Here is a 21,347-nt window from a genome sequence, read left to right on the forward strand (position 1 = left end):
CCCTGGCCGGGGATGGGAGTGCTACAGTGGCTGCCAGCTTCTTAGTGCTGAGACTTAACCCCTTGAGCCACTAGCAAGCCCTCAGCATACTTTTTTTTGTAAAGGGCTGTAGAGTAGATATTTTAGACCTTGCCTGCTGCATCCTGTCTTTGTCACATTCTATTTTGTTTGGTTTTTACAACCCTTTAGAAATGTGAAAACATACTTACAGACTGTGGGCCCAGTTTGACAATTCCTACTATAAAGTGTTACCTTCCAACACAGCTCCATGAGAGTTTTAAAAAATACGCTAAGGTTTTCTTAAGCTAACCTTGATTTACAATGTTTGCTATGTATTAGGGGACTGTGTGTTTCTGTTTTTGACATTTATATTTTTATATAGCTATGTTTTTTTCTTCTGCCATTTCTCAGCCAGCTTTACCTAAAGAGAAATGGTTGAGATCATTTCCTTGGGTCTTTGATCAATTGTTCTATTAGGAAATGTGTAGAGAAGCTAAGTTGAAACATTTTAGGAATTTATTGAAAGAGAGGTAACCACACATGGGCCCCCTGGTGGCACAGGGGTTTTTCTCAGCGCTATCAGGCAATCACCAGCCACTGCAATATGACTTCAATCCCTGGCCGGTGAGCTAACACACAGTGGTGCAGCAGACCTCTTCAGTCTCACTTGCTGCTCCTCTCAGCAGTGTATTTCAGTAGATCCACCTGTTCTGCTCCCCACTCTGTCTCTGCTGAATCCTCTCACCCCTCCTCCCCCATACCTCTGGCCTACACTCCAGTTCTTATACACATAAATAAAAAGAAATCTTTAAAAAAGAGAGAGATAACCACAAAATTCTCTTAATGCATTTGTATATTTACTTTCATTTGAAGAGCCACTTAAGCTTTTGTTACTTCTGTTTTCCCCTTCATATTTTCTCTGTCCTATTATCACAACTAGTTTTGTAACAAAACAGGCTCATGAAACTTCTTAATTTTCAACTAGGGTTTCTAATCCATTAGCAGTAAATTAGAACAATAATATGATTGTTGTTGTCATTTCTAATGGAATATGGCTTACTGATAATATTCTTAGTGACCCAGAAGATGAGATGGATTTGTATCCTTTGCTGTGTACTTTTAATGCCTTAGATTTCTAAATAAGATCACTATTCTCATGTTATACTAATATCTTTGCTAGGAAATAAACTTTGATTATATGATAAATTATATGTTAGAAAACATTTCTTTTTCTCTTGTAGTTGAAGCTTCGAGGTCTGAAGTTGAACCTTTTAGTGATTCTACTTATATTTCTCTGCAAGAAGAAAATCAATCTTCTGTCACTCATTGCCTCCCTGACACTTCTACAGTAATTGAAGGTTTATTTAGCCAAAAGAGTTTCCTTGTCTTGGGTTTTAGTAATGAAAATGAATCTAATATTGCAAATATCATAAGAGAAAATGCTGGAAAGATTGTGTCACTTCAGAGTAGAATTGTTGCTGATTATGCGGTGGTTCCTCTACTGGGTTGTGAAGTAGAAGCAACAGTGGGAGAAGTTGTTACAAATACATGGCTGGTAAGAAAATACTGTACTAGTTAAAATGTAGTATTGAAAGCTATCTGAGTGCCAAAAGTGTTAATGTTTATTTCTTTAAAAAAAAAATTTATATATTTATGTATATAAGAACTGGGGTACAGGCCAGAGGTGTGGAGGTGAGAGGATTCACCAGAGACAGTGGGGAACAGGACAGGTAGATTGACTGAAGTTCACTGCTGACGGAAAGGGAGACAGGAGGTCTGCTGCACCATGTGGATTGGCTCCCTGGTTGGGGATTGAACTTGACTTGTGCTGCAGGGACTGCTGATAGTTTCATAGTGCTGAGACTTAACCCCTTGCGCCACCAGGGAGACCCTGTTAATGTTTATTTCTTATGCAGCTCAGTTTAGGTAATTTGGTATTTGGGTTTGAATACTGTTTGGATTTTGCTTTAACAAGAGAAATTCTAAAATATGAAGATATCTAAGCTGCTTGGTCCTAATCCTGGTAGAGGTTATTGTTTCCCAGAGGCCACAACAGCAACATTTCTCTTATGATTTTATTCCTGGTTATTTCATACTATTTCACTCTTCCTTTTTTCTCATAATCAAAATATAACTTGCACTTTTGTATTAGTCCATGTTTTTGGCTTATCACTGGTAATTTCAGCATTGACTTTATAAATTCCCAAAAATCTAGAAAAAAATTATAAACTAATACAGTAGAAGAAATTAAATTTAAAATAATATTCAGTAACTTCAGTGATTATCTGACTTATGTATTTCTTTAGATAAAATTTGAAATGTATTGAGAATGAGCATACACAAGTTTATATTAAAGTAAGCTTGCTTTTCATCTAAACCAAAATTAATACTACTGCAATTTAACCAATGCTGACTGCTGGTTGTTTATTCCTGTAGTTTGATATTACTGTTTCTTTTGTGTTAAAAGGTAACTTGTATAGACTATCAGACTTTAATTGATCCAAAGTCAAATCCTCTCTTCACGCCAGTCTCAGTAATGGCAGGAATGACTCCTTTAGAGGAGTGTGTCATTTCATTCAGCCAGTGTGCAGGAGCAGAAAAAGATTCTTTGACATTCTTAGCAAATCGCCTAGGAGCAAGGTATGTAGTATTTTTAATTTTATGTTTTGACTTACTGAAGCGCATTCAAGTTAAAATTCACCTGGGTGCTTTTTATAATGTTAATGGGTCATATGTAGTATCTATCTGTGTAATGTTTTAATGTGTTTGATGAGAGGGAGAGCTGGATACCTGGTGAATGTTAAATAATATTGTTAAAGCTACAGGCATTAGTGGTTACCTACCAAGAAAGGGAATATTTAAAACTGATAAATTGGCCAGTATTGAATATTGCTTCTTTAAGCAAAGTTCTCTTCCATGTGCCATGTGAGTGATTTGCCCTTTTTTTGGTATACACTTGTTGTTCCTCTGGTTTTCAACAAGAAATAACTAATGTAAAGCAGGAGTAATGAGTCCTTTGGGAGAAAGAAAATGCATTTTAAAAGTTACTTCCAAAATCCATATTGTCCCAACCCCTAAATGAACATTAAATGGTGGCTATTTATAAAAGTAATAGAAACTGTAACATCAGTAAATGTAAATAAACTCAACTTTTTTACATTAAAAATTCTTTTAGATTATGTTGTGAAGCAACACTTAAAATGCTTTTAAACAAGGCATACCTAAAACAGTGATTTCCAAATATTTGGGGAAATAGGATGGGCAAAGTTAAGTAAATGCAAAAAAAAAAAACAGAAGAAGTTGCAGTTTTAATGACAAACAAATTTGGGTTCACATCAAGAGGCATTAATTAAGAAATAGAAGAGCACTGTAAATAGTGAATTTACACAGAATATAAAATAGTGAGAACATGACTATCACTCATTAAACAGAAGCAACTGGAAATATAAGGTAGAATCAACAGAAAATAATTTACTTGTGGAAGACTTTCATTCTCATTTTTTACCTGATGACAAGGCAAGTAAAAAATAGGGAAGGACATAAATTTAAATAGCATATTTAAATATCTACTATGGCACAGTAAACCTGCCTTTCAAATGCTTATGGAACACTATTTACTATAAAGAAAATGACCAAAAAAAAACCCTTGGTAAATTCCCTAAAGTAGAAAGAATGCAGACCATTTCTCTAATCACAGTACAAAAATCTAGAAATGAGTAGTAGCAATAGAATATGAAAAGGTATCAGTAAAACATTTTAATAATTACTGGTTCAAAGATAAAAACAATTTATAAGCCTAGAAATCATAACACAATGATAGCAAGCAACCCTAGTGCCCAGATTGTTATCTTAAAAATACCATTTCACACTCAAAGATAATATAGCTAAAAATAGTTAATCTAGATCTGGGTTATGAAATGTATCTGCATCTGGATCATTTTGTCAGATGAGATAGCAAGTACATTATTAAAGACTATCAAGGAGTGGGCCTTTGTGGTGGCACAAGGGGTTAAGTCTCAGCATGATGAAGCTACCAGTAGCCACTGCAGCACAAGTTCAATCCCTGGCCAGGGAGCTAACTCACATAGCACAGCAGACTTTTCTCTTGCCCACTGTGCCTCTCAGCAGTGTATTTCAGTAGATTAGCCTGTTCTGCTCCCCACCCTGTCTCTGGTGAATCCTCTTCCCCCTCCTCAGGCCCCTCCCACACCTCTGGTCTACACTCCAGTTCTTGTATGCATAGATAAATAAAATATATCTTTAAAAAAAAAGACTATCAAGGAGAGTTGTCAAAAGGACCTCCTTTATCCAAAGACCAAAAAAGTGTCATTAGAGATGATAGTGGCAATGGATTTGACACATAATATTTATATCATGACTTCATAATAACATCAAACTAAGTTAATTGATTGCTCTTGAAAAATTGCTAGGATAGGAAACCTTTATTTAGAAACTGGTAAATAAAGGGAAAGGATCAAGTATCCTGCCTTTCATGTACAATCTGTACCAGAGAATGAGAATAACAGATGAACAGAATTTCCTTTATAGAGGTATTCCAGCAAATTAGTGAAAAGGGAATAATAGGTGAACTCCTAGTAAATGAAAATCTATGCATTGAAAAATCAATAAGCACATAATAGAGACAATTAAATGTTATGTGCCCACTGACAAAGAACACACCTTGAAGTAGTCTTACAAAAATAATGAAACCTTAATTTAATAAAACCTCTAGATTCAAGTACTGATTTATGGGGAACATAGAAAAATACCATGTTCAATTATACCACAGTAATACAATCAGCAAAGTCCATATTTAGACACAGCCCTACATTAAAATGATCCACTATTTGCAACAAGTATATATTAAGGTATTGGGGGAAAAGAAAAAACTATAGCTAAAACAAAAAAACTAAATGTAGTGTCTGAGGATGTACTGTGTGATAAAACTAAAGAAAGGTAAAGGAAGTGATTACCATAAGTAACCAAATAGTGACTACCATTAAGAACAGAGGGGTTATAAATGGCGAAGAGGGCACATTTGGAGGTCCTGGAGTATCTGGCAAGATTCTTTTCTCTGACGTGGGTGATAGATGAAGATTTTTACTTTACTGTAATCCTTTAAATTATATAACTTATATTTGAATTATGCTAAAGAATGAAAAGCTTTTTGAAAAAAATAGAAAATCTAGGAAATAACAGTAACAAGCGAGGCAGACTCAGTGAGGTAGGACTAAGGCATTGCTCATCAAAAAACTCAGTAAAGTGGCAAAGTAGGAAATTACAGAAATCATTGACCTTTGTATATACAACTAGTAGAAGAGCTAATGAAAAAGGCTTTGTACTAAGTTTGCAATAAAAGATAAAATACCCAGCAATAAGTTTAACATGAAACCTGGAAGAGCCACAGAAACTCCTATACTGTTGTTGAGGAAAACAAAAGATGTAGAACATCTTGTAAAGGAAAACTAAACATTATAAATGTTAACGTATAACTTTAAATATCCAAATAAAAATGCCAACAAACTTTTTAGGAAGGACAATAAGCAAACTAGTTCTTAAATTCATAAGAAAAGACTAGCAAACAAGAAAATCATGAAAACTCAGGAATAGCATAACTGGGATTAACCCCAATGGTTATTAAAATATATTTTGTAAAACAAAATAGTGTTGCTATATGTAACAAAGTCCAGTGAATAAACACAAAGTCTGGAAATAGACTCAAATATAAATAGGGATTTAGTATATGATACAAGTGGCATTTCAAGTTATTGAGGAGGGTAATTCATTCAATAAATAGGATTCAATAAAATTGGAATCACATTTCATACCAAAGTAAGTCCCAAATGGATCAGGGGGTTTAGTGTGAAAAATGAAATCATGAAAACTCAAAAACATGATCAATTAAAAAAATTGTAAAAGTGGGAAATTAGAATATAAAGCTCAGCTATCTTACATTTTCTGCCCCCTTTTCTCTATGTTCAGTAGCTTGTGATGTTGAACAAAGCAAATTCTCTATCTTTTCCTAGGTTTTATCTTTGTAATATTTTATAAGATATTAACACATCATAAATATTGAGAAGATCAAATGAGATTAGAATGAAATGCTTTGAAAAATTATGATAGGCTAAAAGGATATGTGTTACTCAAATGCTTTCTTTGCTCTGTGCCTCCCTGGAGGAAAGGGCAAGGTGGGTGGGTAATGACCGAGTAGAGCTTAATGGTATCAGTATATTTTTATCTTAGAGTAAGCATTTTTAAGGAGATTAGCTTAAGAAATAGAATAAACCCACTTTTAATCATTGTGTATTTTCTCATACTTAGTACTCCAATGATATTTTCGTATTAGGAATTTTGTTTTAACTTGCCAACTAATTTCAATCTTTGCATGCCTTTAATACAACTTTCAGTGTTCAAGAATTCTTTGTTCGCAAATCCAATGCAAAGAAAGGCATGCTTGCTAGTACACATCTTATATTGAAGGAACCAGGTGGTTCTAAATATGAAGCTTCTAAGAAGTGGAATTTACCAGCAGTTACTATCGCTTGGCTCTTGGAAACTGCTAGAATGGGAAAGAAAGCAGATGAAAGCCATTTTCTGATTGAAAATTCACCTAAAGAAGGTTAATATTTCTATTCTTTTATATATAATTTTTTTTTTAACAATTTGATGATTTCTGTGATGTGACTGTGTCAAAATTTGTTGTTAAAAAAGGTCTTTGATTTCTACTTTCCACATTGGGTGCAGTGAGTGTCAAATGCATAGCACAAATGTTTGCCTCTTTTCTGTACTATAGAGGGTAGGCACAGTCTGTAAACTAGAGGATACAGAACACACTTGATATAGGATGTAATTAATGTGCTCTCTCTTTGTCTCATCTTTGAACCTTGCGTGTCTAAACTTCCCTCTAGCCTTCCTCATATTTGCCTGTTGTTCTTTGTTATTTTTCAATTCTCAGTTTGCTTGTCACTTTCCCTGAGGATCCTTCCTTGACTCACCAACTATGGTCTTGCCATAACACCCTGTTAACTTTCATGCCTCCCGGCTCAACTATAAGCTCTGAGAAGGCAGGGATTGTGCATGTCTTGTGCACATATATTTCTATTGTCCACCATTGGGTCTGGTATGCAGCAGCCATCTAATAGATGAAGAAAGGTAGGAGGCATAGGTGGAGAGGACACAGTAGCCCCTTGTTAGATGATGGCATCCCTGGGAAAACTTCAGGGGCAAGTCAGCAGCTTAGGAACAGGTCTCAAAAATATTACTTATCAAACAGGCTAGAAATTTTACAACTGAGACAAAAGTGATCTTTAGGTCATATTAAAATTTCATTAAAGATGTTCTAAAAATTTGACTGTCATTCTTGTGAATATATGTAATTGGAATTTTCACTTTACTCTGCCCTCGATTGAGATGGCTTTTGTTTTCACAATTTAGTAATTCTGAAATTATAATTATGAGGTTTATTGAGACTATTTCAAGTTAATGGCAAGATGAAGCAGGAAATCTAATTTCATTAATTACTTCACATTCTTATCTAGCTCAATCTGTATTTTAATACATCATTTGATATGTTTCTTGGAAAGTGGATATAAAACTTTGTGGTTTAAATTGTACTTGAGGGCCTCCCTTATGGCACGGGGTTAAAGTCTTAGCACTATCAAGCTATCGCCAGCCACTATAGCATGAGTTCGATTCCCAGCCATGGAACTAACCAACATATGACTTGGTAGACCTCTGTCTCAGCTGCTGCTCCCCTCAACAGTATATTTCAGTAGACCTGCCTATTCTGTTCCCCACTTTCTCTTTAGTGAATCCTCTCACCCCTTGCACCTCTGGCCTATACCCCAGTACTTGTATGCATAAATAAATAAAAATAAATCTTTTTTAAAAATCAAAGAATATTGTACTTAAATTCACATGGAAACTATAGAGTATTAAAAACATCAGTTCTTGTGTTCCTCTTTAGGGAAAAAGAGTGGTTCAAATTTCTTTCTTTTCATTTTAAATCTCTAGAACGAAGTTTGGAAACTGAAATAACAAATGGAATGAAACTAAATCCAGATACTCCAGAGCATCCTATCACACAACTGGAAACTCACAGAAAAACAACCATTACACCATTAGATATGAACTGTTTTCAAAGCAAAGCTTTTCATGCTGTGATCTCACACACTGGACAGGCTCCAGTCTCCCCAGCGATGGGACAGCGACTTCAAAAGGAGCCCTCATTACATCTGGATACACCATCAAAATTCCTGTCCAAGGATAAACTCTTCAAGCCTTCCTTTGATGTGAAGGTAGGATTTAAAGGAAATGGTCTTGGAGTTATCAGTTGTGTAGTTTATGAAGTTAGCACTCCAAATTCTAGGGATATTGGTAAATAGATTTATATTATTGAGTCCCAGTATATACACAGGATTCGGGTAGTGGAGAGATACATAGTATGATGTCAGGATGTGCAACTTCAAATCCTGGATCTGTCATGAACTGTATGTGACTCTAGGCAGATGATTTAACATACTTGAACTTCTGTTTCTGGTATACAAATAAGATAGTGATACTTTCTCTGAAAACTCGGATTCATCATAAGGATCAAATGAAATGATAAAATAATTAAACTATAAAGTGATATAAACATTATTTTAATGCATTGATTCTAGTAGCTAGGCGTGTTTTTCTGAAAATGTCTATTGTCATTCCCCTAGACTATGACTTTGTTTGATCATCTGAGCAGTGTAGTATGACTCTTCTGAAAAATTCACAAATCACGGGCTAATGTACCTTTCTCAAATGGTTTCCTTTCACTTACCGAAGTATGATTTTCTTCACTCTTCCTTTAGTAGCTTTTGACCTTTCGAGTAGATACTTTAAAAAAAAAAAACGTTTTCTGTTTTTTTTTTTTTTAACCCATGGACCTTGGCAAAATTATTTTACCAGTTTTTTGCTCATGGGATATTAAGCATTAAAATATTGCCTAATAGGGCCTCCCCTGGTGACGCAGCAGTTGAGCGCTGGGTTGCAAGGCTGCCCGCAGCCTTTGCAGCACCAGTTCAATCCCCGGCCACCAGCGAGGGGCCCACAAAAAAAAATAAAATATTGCTTAATATCCCATGGTCCATTTTGAAAAAAACTTACTATAAATTTATAGATGATTATTCAAGAAATAATATAAGCTGGTACCTGGGTCAGTGTTTTCCAACAAATCTTTGCTTAGAATTCCAGTGACCCATATGAAAACGATTTTAACATGACAAACTCAAAATCTTAGCCATTCACATTAACCCTCTTCTGAGGTGACATTTTGTACTGAGTTACACTCTGCTCCTTATACCATGAGAAATAGAAGAAAACCCCTGGTTTGGGAACTGATATCTAGAAAACAGTTCTCTGTGCTGCTTTTTAAGGCAAGTCAGCCTTCTTTAGGTTTTATCATTCCCATCTATAAATTAGGGAGTAAGTTTAGATGCTCTTTTAACATCCCACAGACCTCAGAGTCTTTGAATAGTAAATGAAATTACAATTCTCATAATAGATATGTTTCCAGTCACTCATACTAGACTTCTTTAGATACCTTCTATACAAAGTTGCTATTTCTGTAAATAGTCTTAGTGAAGGTACAAAACACAAGTAAGGGTTTCATTGTTTTATTTTTTTCCCAAAAATATTCTTGTTATTGATTACCTCTTAAAGTTGAACATTGATATTTTACAAAGTTCTTTCTACTGTCCCCCCTTCTCACCAACTCTCCCCCTCCGTTGGAATTAAGTTAAACAAATATTACTTGGTTAAAACAGGCAAGTTTTCACTATTCTTTCTTCAGATCAAAGGAATTATCTTTTCTTAAAATGCAGCAGTTCTGTTGTCTCTGTTTTATTATTGCCTTTTAAACTCCCTGTAGCGTTACATTGGATCTCTTGAAGCAGTCCTTCATACCTCATTAACTTGTTCATCATATTTATCTCTATACATTTTCTCTGAATTCTTAGGAGAGATATCAGGGTTGTTCTTCAATTTGATGTTTCATTTTCTGAAACATTCAGTTTGCTCTTCACTGTCCCAACTGTTTTTTAAATTCCTGGGATTACAGAGCATACTGTGTTTGTTCATTCAGGTCTCATGGTGCTGAATATCAGGTGACTGTTAACCTTCCTAAAGCTACCCCTGCATAGGTGTAACATTTCATTGATTTACTCCCCTAGATATGTCTCAAGAAACTTAGGAGCCTTTTCCAAATACTATTTTTCTCTTTACTTTAAGGTACTCATTCACTAAAAGTAGATCCCTTATGAAAAGTAGGATATGAGTATATGTAACATTTTCCAAGTTTAGAATATAAAATAATAGAGGTATATATTGAGAAACAGAATAGCCAGTCACTTCCAAGCATATGAAGTTGGATTCTAATCAGTGTTGAATTAGTAATTTATCAGTACTAAAAGTAAATTTTTTTTTTTTAATTTATTTAAGCACTGGGTACAGTCAGAAGCGCGGGAGGGTGAGAGAATTCACCAGAGCCAGAGCGGGGAACAGAACAGGCAGACCCACAAAATACACTGCTGAGGGGAGCAGCGGGTGCGGCAGGTCTGCGCGCCATGAGGGACCCTTGCCAGGAGCTGGGGATTGAAACGGTGCTGCAGAGGCTGCGGGCCTCTTTGCAGCCCAGCGCTCAACCACTGTACCACCAGGGGAGGCCTCTAAAAGTAAATTCTGCCTTACCAAAAGAAAGATACTTCTGAGGAGGCCTTGACCAGCTTTGGCATCTCTGGTTCTTGAGGTAGAGCACCCGAGGTAATACTAGGTAAGGGTGGAATATTGAAAGTGAAGTCTTACCCCCTACAAAAACTCTTGTGGATCACTTGGCCTGTTAATACATTATAAAGTCATACTGTTGGTAGATAAAGATACTGTGCTTCCACATACCGTCATGCATTTTCCTCACCTTGTGCCGCTTGTGAATTTATATTATGAAAGTATAGCATCTGTGATTCAGTCCATAATTCAGAGAGTTGTTGGTCATGTTTTAGTTGCCATTTTTCCCACATTGTGTATGAAATAAATTCTGTAATTAGTAACACCAGGAAAAGAGTCTACGTTTCTATCTGTTGTAAAGGACATTTTTGATTCCTCATTCCTTAGGCTGTAAATCAATGGATTTAGTGTGGGAATTATAATAGTGTTGAAGCCCGATGCCAACTTATTTTGACTCAGGAATCATCAGGGTTGGGATTACAAAGATACCTGAAACAGAGGGCTCATTACTGTCAGGCAAGAAGCATAGGTGGTAAAGGCCTTGGACCTGCCTTCAGTTGAATTGTTCTTGTGAGTGGTGATAACAGTATAGATATAAGACATCATAGTAGCCAGGATAGATGTGAGTCCAAAGATTACTTTGCACAGTGGTCACGGTTTGAAAGAAAAAGTTGTCAGAGCAGGATAGGAAGCACTTGGTAAAGATCACAGAAGAGATGATTGATAACATACCCAAAGAAATGGAGCTAAAGTAGGGCACACAGTTGAATAAATGAGCTAAAGAATCCAGTGATGGTTGTGTAGTGCAAAGCATTACAAATGACAGCATGTCCTTCATAAGCCATGACTGCCAGGAGACAGTGCTCAGTTGCCCAGGCTAGCGAAGAAGAATTGCATGGAACACCCAGTATAGGAGATGAATTTATGCTTCTTGAAGAAGTCTCAGCATCCTCAGATAACCCAGAACAGATTACAAAGGAAAAAAGTACATAGGTGTGTGCGAATAGGTGTCATCCTGATAAGACTGATATGGCCCCTGTTCTAGGACACTGCCATGACATCAATCCCTAGGAATATTAGAACGAGGACAGTGGTGACTTTGGAAACTTAGAAAATCTACTAGTATATGCTGCTAAAAGAAGTTCAAGTATGAACAGATTATCACTGATGCTGCAGAATCCTTCTCAGGCCTTTTCCCATCTTTGCTTCCTCCCTCCTCCGCAGAGGTAACATTCCTGACTTCTGACACTGCAGCTTTGTTGTGCTTGTTTTTGTTTTGTTTTGTTTTAAAGATTTATTTATTTATCATACAAGAGCTGGAGTAACAGGCCAGAGATGTGGGGGTGAGAGGATTCACCAGAGACAGAGTGGGGAGCAGAACAGGCAGACTGACTGAAATACACTGCTGAGGGGAGAAGTGGGCGAGACAGGAGAGGTCTGCTGCGCCATGTGGGTTGCTCCCTGGCTGGCCAGGGATCGAATTCGTGCTGCAGAGGATGTGGATTGCTTCATAGTGCGGTGCTTAACCCCTTGCCCTTGCGCCACCAGGGAGGCCCTGTTGTGCTTGCTTTTGATGGACAGCATGCATGTGTTCTTCAGGTCAATCTGTGTTGGTCAGCCATTGTGTGAATATACCACAGTTCACATATCCAGCCTACTGTTAGGGATATTTAGGTGGTTGCTAGTTTTTTGCTCTCACAATAATGCTGCTGTGCACTTTCCTGTGCACATGTCCTTAGTGTGTGTACATGCATTTCTTTTTGGTATATCCCTAGAAGGGAAATTGTTGAGTCCTGTTTGAACTCTAGTAGATACTGAAGAACTGTCAGATATCCAGTGTTCCCCATCCTTGCCAACAAGGTTTTTTTTTTTAAAGGACTTTTTTCATAGAAATAATTACAAAAAATTACAAAATAAAAATAGTACAAGGAATTCTCATACCCTTTAATCAAATGTGTACGTTTTTTATTGATTTCCAAATTGAGGGACTTTTAGTTTCTATTTTTAATGTATTGTGGTTAGTTTTGTTTGTAGTATTTCACAGAACTTACTGGTGTTTTCTTTGTGCCCTAGAGTATGATTGCTTTTTGAAAACATTCCTTGAATTTAGAGAACATTTCTTGAGAAGGCAAATTTTCTCTCTTAAGGGCACCGATTTTCTCTCTTCAGTATATATCCAAAAGACCTAAGATCTAACTTATTTATTTTGATTTCTTTGTTCACTGGATCTATTTTGTACAGATTGGTAATTTCCAAGTTTCCTAATACTGCTGTATTTCTGTCCTTGGATCTCGTGTGGTTTTTGTTTTAAAGAAATACTTGCCAGAGTTAATTAGTTCATAGATAGTTGTCACTGTGAGTAACTTGTGATGTGTCCGTTGTCTTATTTTATGTTTTCTGGTTTGAAGTCTGCTTTGCTCTTAAGATTTCAATCCCTGGAAAAAAAAAAAAAAGATTTCAATCCCTGGTCTTATTTTATTTGCCTCATAAATATATACATTCCTTCATTTTTAGCCTTTTTGGATTGTTGTGTGTCTCCTGTATACAACATAAAGTTACTTTTACATTTTGAGCCAATTTGAAAACATTTGGTATTATATTTAGTCTCAATTCTAACATGTTATATTGTGTTTATTTTGTGATTGTTATCTATATATGCATATTAGGTTTTTTCATTTATTTTCTTTGTTTTTGTGTTTTTCTTATATTTATGAAAGGGTTTGTTTTTCATGGTTTCCTCTATATTGATATTTTATAGTGCCCCATTCCTTCTTACTTTCTGTTGGTTTTAAATTTTTTTTTATTGCTATTTACTGCTTCTGTTGCAGTCAGTGATCTTCTGTTTACCCCTTTTCTGTCTTGATGGTTTTAGCTACGTTTTTCTACTTTCTCAGAAAATGTTCTTCATCCCATGGGCCTCACTCTGTTTTAGTCTTAACTCTACAATCAAAAATAAGAATTGTTTACTGTTACATGCTTTTTGAATCAACCCTGTCATTTTTTTTTTTTTTAGATTTATTTTTATGCATACAAGAGCTGGGGTACAGGCCAGATATGCGGGGGCGGGGGTGAGAGGATCCACCAGAGACAGAATGGGGAGCAGAACAGGCAGACTGACTGAAATACACTGCTGAGGGGAGCAGTGGGCGAGATAGCAGAGGTCTGCTGTGTCATGTGGGTTTCTCCCTGGCTGGCCAGGGGGATGGAACTTGTGCTACAGAGGCTGTGGATTGCTTCATAGTGCAGTGCTTAACCCCTGTGCCACCAGGGAGGCCCCGTCATCTTTTGGTAGGATGAAGTTTGCTCTTTAGTAGGCTCCTCGGGAAGGGCATGTGTACCTACCCTTTATGTACACTTAATATCTCTGTTACAGAGTTGCCTGAGCCCTGCATATTTATGGCTTTGTTGTGGCCTTGATTCTTGGACACACTGTTTGGATATACTCTTCTGAGTTGCTGCTACTTTGTTTTTTCCTCGATTGTCCTGAAAATGCTGTTCTTTTGTAGTTTACTTGTATCTTTTCTTGTTTACTTGTTTCCATCTGTGCTTTTTGTTTGCCTGTGTGTTGTGTTTTTTGGTATCCTTTAACTGCAACTTCAATCTTAAGAGTCAGGCATATGTGATGATCATACGCACAGCTGAAAGTTTAAACTCATTAGTCTCTCTACCAATTTGCTGGGCAGTATGAAATTTTTCTTCATATACATAAGGATCATAATTTTTGTTGTTTAAAGCTATATAACCCAATTAATTTTGAGAAATGTGCATTTCTCCACCTATCTTCTTTTTGTCTTCTCTTTTTCTCCCTTTAATATAGGATGCACTTGCAGCCTTGGAAACTCCCGGAGGTCCCAGCCAGCGTAAAAGGAAACTGAGTACACCCCTCTCAGAAGTCATTGTCAGAAACTTGAAATTTGCTTTGGCAAATAGCTCTGGAAATGCCGTCACTCTTTCTGCCAGCCCTCATCTGAAGGATACCCAGTCAGATAAGGTAAAATTCAATCTTATTAATAGGAAACATCAGATTAAAAAATTCAAACAATAATGGCTGATCTGTTTCTTTTACTTTTCATGGGCAGGAAGAAGCTCCAAAGCCACTTCACAAAGTAGTGGTATGTGTTAGTAAAAAGCTCAGTAAAAAGCAGAGTGAACTAAATGGGATTGCAGCCTCTTTAGGAGCAGATTACAGGTAGTTGCCACATCTTTTCTATTTTACTGCTTTGGAGACATGGATTATCAGATCTTCCCTGCACCTGACAGTCTAATCAGAGGCGTGTCTGTAACACAAATGGCAAAGAGACATCCTGTGTCGATTATACTCCTTCACTGCTAGCCTTCTTCAGCACTTGTATTCAGCCATTCACAGAGAGCATAATCACTGGGTTTACAAATAACAGTTGAGGAATATGATTAATTTTATCTTCCCCTTTGATAAGTCTTAGTTTTCTAGTTGATAAATTAGATCAAGGTTATAGGTGTTTAGTGCATCTGCTGTAGAAGAGTGAACTGTTACTTAAATTATTATTTATTATATTGTATGATAATTATGTCTATATTACCTGGTTGCCAAAACATGGTAGAAGCCAAGCATTTAATTTCATTTTTTTCTTTTTAAAGATTTATTTATGCATAGAAGAACTGGGGTGTCAGCCAGAGGTGTTGGAGGGGTGAGAGGAAACCAGAGACAGAGTGAGGAACAGAATAGGCAGATCTATTGAAATACACTGCTGAGGGGAGCAGTGGGTGAGACAGGAGAGGTCTGCTACGCCATGTGGGTCAGCTTCCTGGGGATCAAACTTGAGCTGCAGTGGCTAGAGGTAGCTTGATAATGCTGTGTCTGTAACCCCTGCACCACCAGGAGGCCCTCACTTCATAGTTGTTAAAATTTAATGCATCCTTCGATACTCTATTTGGATGTGAATTTGATGTAAGACTTAAACATAGGACTTGTAGTTTTTATTAGATTTAAATGCCAATCATCTCAGCATGAAAGAAGAATATATTGCTGCAATTTCTAGATAGATGTGCAGAGATAATATTTATGTGTTCATAGGGTGGTTAATTCTCAAGTGAAGATGTCCCAGATAGTCCCTTGAATATGCAAGGTCCCAGACCATCCTGAAGAGATCATCTGATGCTGTCTTCCACCTTCCAAGTTAAAAATCTACACTAGATCTTTTCAGCACATCCGATATAGCTTCCCCTTTTTATTACAAATATTTATATAGTTTCCTCAACTAAAATGAATTTCATAAGTATAACATATTTTGTAATTAAAGTCAATATAAGTCTTAGTAATAGAAGACTATATAAGTGTCTTTGCCTGATGACACTAGAGAAAATGAAGTATTCATATGTTTACCTGTATATGCATAATTACTTCAAATGCTGCAACCAGACTGGAACAGATATGAAGACTCAGATATCACAAGCAGCATGTCCATTGGCAACATGACGTTACAAAAAGTTGACAGTTTTGCAAAGTTCCAAATTAAGCAAAATTCTTCCATCAGTTTACTCAGTGGTTGCACCCAGTCTGGTAAATCAGTGTATATTAAAACTGCAAAAATAACTTGTTTACTTAAAAATAGATTCTAGGTTCAACTAATTATAAACAACCTTTTTTTGATCTATGCAAATATTGGACATTAGAAAATTGTATGGGATATGGGATAATTGTATGAATGACTGTTTTCCAGAATTTCTGGCATCCCTAGACCTTACCCACTAAATGCCAGAAGCACCCTTCCCACCCCAACCCCCTCCAGTGTACACATATTTTTTTAATTTTATTTTTATATTCCCCATACAATTATAACCGCCTTATTTTGACTCTAATCCCTCCTTTTCCCCCCTCTCCCCCAAATTTGTTGATTTTGATTTTTCCTTTCTTATAGTTATTCTTTTTCCTGGTCCTTTATTTAGGTTTTCTAGATTCCTGCTATGAGTGAGACCATCCGGTATTTTTCTTTTTCTTGCTTATTTTGCTGAGCATGATCCCTTCCAGCTCCATCCATGTTGCTGCAAATTGCATGTGTTTATCTTTTTTGATTGCTGAGTAATATTCCATTGCAAATACACATTATTCTAACAACCAAAATCATCCCCACAAATTTTCAAATTAACTTGTAAAGTAAAGGGACAATTTTGGCAAAACACTATTCTAGATCAAGGGTTGGGCAGGCCAGTGCTCTGTTTTTGTAAAGTTTTGTTAGAGCACAATTTTGCCTGCTTGTTTACATAAAGAGAAAATACTATTTTTTAATTAATCTTGGCTATTTAAAAAGTTCGGAGATGATTTCTATTAGGAAATGGGAAGTATATTAAATGTCCATAAAGGAAAATTTCTGTTTTGGTGATTTCATTTAGAAATTAAATTTTTACTTCATCTTTGAAGGATGATATATTTTATATTTTCCTAGGTCAGGAACAATATTAAATGGGCAGAATCAGGAGTTCATAGCATAGTATGATAGTTAAAGCGTGTGGGTTTTGTAGTCAAGCCTAATTCTGCCACTTACTGAATATCCTGGATATTCAGTTATTTAGCCATATTTAACCTTCAATTTTCTTATCTATAAATAGAATTAAAAATACCAGTGTTGGGCTTCCCTGGTGGCACAAGGGTTAAGGCGCAGCACTGTGAAGCTACCCACAGCCACTGCAGCACAAGTTGAATCCCTGGCCACATGGCACAGCAGACCTCTCCTGACTTGCCCGCTGCTCCACTCAGCAGTGTATTTTAGTAAATCTGCCTGTTCAGTTACCCACTCTGTCTCTGGGGAATCCACTCACCACCCACACCTCTGGCCTGTACCCCAGTTCTTATATGTATAAATAAATAAATCTTAAAAAAAAAATACCAGTGTTTTAGGATTATTGTGAGGAATGGATAAGATAATGCAGTGTGAAGTATATAATCTGTGGGGGCACAGAGCAGATGCATAATGATTGCCTAAAACTGGAATGCAAATTGGATGCTTTGCTATTTGTTAATTTGAAATACTATTTTAGAGACCATCCAAGTATCTCCATGTACTTATATTCATCGACAGAGATGTGTACATAATTTGGCCAAAAAAAAGTAGAGCCTATCATTTAATATTCTTGCTTACTGTAGTTTGTGAAAGTCAAAATATTCTATTCATAATGAGTAATAGTCATCTTAATGTAGATGTTTCTCTTAGTTATTATTTTCTTTGGTTATTTCAGGTGGAGTTTTGATGAAACAGTGACTCACTTCATCTATCAAGGACGACCAAATGATACAAATCGAGAGTATAAATCTGTAAAAGAAAGAGGGGTACACATTGTTTCAGAGCACTGGATTTTAGAAGTAAGCAATGCCTATTTTCCTGTCATTTCTGTTAAATGAAACTATGTACAAACTTTTTTAAGGCCCAAACTAGTTTCAGTGTGTGTAAACAAGTTCGATGATCTTAGTTACATTTCATTAACATTAAAAACATATAAGGTTTTTGTTTTTGAAGCATTTAAGCACGCCTTAAATGTTTAGCAAGCCTTTGATGATACTTTTCCTGATTCTTTGATTCTTGCCAGTGATTCTAAATGTTAGGAGGAGGAAGGAAGTGGGACGGTAAAGGGTCGCCTGTTTGGTGATGGACGAGAACAGGAATTTCGGTGCAAACATGAAGTGATATATACAGAAATCGATTGAAAAGCTGTATAGCTAAAACCTCATTAATGTTTTAAAGCATTACTGTTTTCGTTTTTTAAAAGGATAAATGAGAGACTGGATGGAAAAATACTATGAAAGAAAACTATATTAGAGAATTAATTTAGCATACCAGTAACTTTTAGAATGGTTCCTTTTCTTTTTTGTCTTGTTTTCTCTTTCTTTTGGTTCTTCTCCGGAGTATGGTTGATATCTTGGTAAAAGCACAGAAACAAAATTTGATTTTATGCTTTAGTGGATCTGATATTAGAAAGTAGGACAGTTGTCATTTGTATGATGGAATTTTTCAGTGTCAGCTGATTTTCAAAACTAATTTTGTGAACTTTGTTCGTCTTAGGACATAATGTATTGATTCTGCTTATTCTATTCAACATCATTTATTCACTAAGTCTTTTTTCAGTCCTATTTTAAAAGTACACTATTGTATTGCAGTGTGCCCGAGAATATAAACATCTTCCTGAATCTCTTTATCCACATACTTATAATCCCAAAATGAGTTTGGATATCAGTGCAGTGCAAGATGGGAGACCCTGTAGTAGTCGACTACTCTCAGCTAATTCTACAGCAAAGGATGATAAGGTAGATGATAAGGATAATACACTTACCCATTTATTAAGCTAAATGTATAATTGTATTTATTGCTGTGAAACCTTATCCAATGGTGTAGTTTGAGAAGTTCTAATTTTTCTCATTTAAAAGCCAGATCATATGCCTGTAGAAGAAAACATTGATATAGACAATATGACCAGTAATAATGAATCAGCAGCATCAAGTGGAAATGAAAACAATGACTCTAAAGGAGGTACAATATTTTAAATTACAAAAAATTTTATGAGTATCTTTCATAAGAATGCTTCCTTTGCACCAGATGGAAAAATACGCTTATTTTCTATGTTAATTTAAATAAGGTGAAGCATATATTTGAGGCCTGAATTGAGACTCCATGATTTAAGCATGAAACTTGTGAAATTTGTGGAAGCTAGGTATTTTATGGTTAGTGTGATACAGCCTTCTAGTAAAGCTAGTTTGGAGATGGTGACTTTCAGAGTTTTATTATGTATATAATACATTTTAATATGGTTATATGATTTTAAATATACAGAAGGAGATATGAGCTTCTCACCCTTTCAGTGTTGTTAGCTCCCTGTGTATCCTTAAGGGTAGGCTATTTTGCATAGATAATCGTAAATATATATATGTTCTTCCTTCCCTGCTTAAAAAAAATACATAAATGGTGAATTACTATATATGCTGTTTTATATTTGATATTGATTTTTTTGCTTGACAGTTCAACTTATAGTGTTTCATATGATACATAAGGAGCTTCTTTAGCCTATTTCTTTTTTAAATGTTCATAAGGAAACCAAAGATAAATAAATATCTGTGGTCTGTGTTTTCAAGGACCATAGGGGAAAATCATAAACATAAGTGACTGAAATGAACCTCAGAGAACAGTACATAACATGAGACAGGAAAAGAAGCAGACAGGGAGCTCTACAAAAGTGTCTTCAGAGGGCTTCCTGATTATTTCATATACAGTCCTCGGGGTAAGGGCTGCCTTTATATTCTGCAGCATTCATAGTCTTAGTACATTACTACAGCCTGTGGTCAGTATTTAGTAAATGTCAAGTCAATAAATTTGTGTTCAACCAAATCTAGATGAAATAGTTAATGTAACTAAGATGTAGGAAAATATACCTTCATTGGTATATTTTTGTTTTCTTCAAGCTTTGACACAGACTTTGGAGATGAGAGAAAACTTCCAAAAGCAGCTGCAAGAGATAATGTCAGCAACATCAATAGTGAAGCCCCAAGGGCAAAGGACTTCCCTTTCAAGAAGTGGTGGCAACAGTGCTTCTTCAACCCCAGACAGCACTCGCTCTGTCCGCAGCGGGCGAAGCAGAGTCCTAGAGGCGCTGAGGTATGTGCTTGTCACTGGTGGCCGAAAAGAGTGACTGGATGACTGAAATAAATGTTGTTCCTTATTTAGGTACCAGCAAACTGAATTCTACGAGTTAAGGCTAATTTTGCTTTTTTTTTTTTTTTTAACATCATAAAGCAGTTTAGAATAAAAGGGATATACTGCTGGGCCTCCTTTCGCCCAAACTATATATATTCAGATATTACTTGCTGATTGTTGCCCTCTACTGATGAGCCTTTCCTTTTTTAAAGATTTTATTTATGCATAGAAGAACTGGGGTATAGGCCAGAGGTGTGGGGGGTGGTGAGAAGCTTCTCCAGAGACAGAATGGGGAGCAGAACAGGCAGATACACTGAAATACATTGCTGAGGGGGGAGAAGTGGGTGAGACAGGAGAGGTCTGCTGTGCCAAGTGGGTCGATTCTCTCGCTGGGGAAACTCATACCGCAGTGGTGGTGATAGTTTGATAGCGCTGACACTTTAACCCCTGTGTCACCAGGAAGGCCTCTGATTTTTAAGATTCACTTTGTAGTGCTTAAAGGACACTCTTTGTATTTTTTAGTATAGTTATTTCCTATTGGAGCTACATGCATTTTGTATTCTCTTTATAAATTTATCTCCTAGGAAAGGTAATTACAGATCTTAGCATAATGTGACTGAAGTTCAATAGCATAATTCATCTTTTTCTAATAGAAAATTCTCTAATTGTGTGATGAATATAAGGATTTATGCGTTGAGTTGATTAAGTATAAATAAATACATTGCGAAGGGGCCTCCCTGGTGGCGCAAGGGGTTAAGACGCAGCACTTTAAAGCTACAGGCGGCCAGTGCAGCAGTTGTTCAATTCCCAGCCAGGAAGGTGATTCCGCCCCTCCCCCCCCCCCCCCCCCACACACAAGGCACAGCAGACCTCTCCTGACTCCCCTGCTGCTCCCCTCACCAGTGTATTTCAGTAGATGTGCCTGTTCTGTTCCCCACTCTG

The 21,347-nt window shown here is 36.4% G+C and overlaps 1 protein-coding gene across 2 annotated transcripts in view; it reads left to right on the forward strand.

The window, feature by feature from the left end:
- The window catches only part of TOPBP1 (DNA topoisomerase II binding protein 1), a gene marked incomplete at both ends in the record, with an annotated part of 43,658 nt that overhangs the window by 14,155 nt on the left and 8,156 nt on the right, over positions 1–21,347 (forward strand). For both annotated transcript variants that reach the window (XM_084231031.1, XM_084231032.1), the window contains 10 exons: positions 1,242–1,555; positions 2,468–2,640; positions 6,408–6,619; positions 8,014–8,297; positions 14,567–14,740; positions 14,829–14,938; positions 17,962–18,085; positions 18,878–19,024; positions 19,145–19,247; positions 20,174–20,366. In XM_084231031.1, coding sequence (XP_084087157.1) covers positions 1,242–1,555; positions 2,468–2,640; positions 6,408–6,619; positions 8,014–8,297; positions 14,567–14,740; positions 14,829–14,938; positions 17,962–18,085; positions 18,878–19,024; positions 19,145–19,247; positions 20,174–20,366 — 1,834 coding nt within the window. The remainder of the gene's footprint in view (positions 1–1,241; positions 1,556–2,467; positions 2,641–6,407; positions 6,620–8,013; positions 8,298–14,566; positions 14,741–14,828; positions 14,939–17,961; positions 18,086–18,877; positions 19,025–19,144; positions 19,248–20,173; positions 20,367–21,347) is intronic.

The sequence above is a fragment of the Talpa europaea genome, assembly GCF_964194135.1.
Source record: "Talpa europaea genome assembly, chromosome: 4".
NCBI lineage: Eukaryota > Metazoa > Chordata > Mammalia > Eulipotyphla > Talpidae > Talpa > Talpa europaea.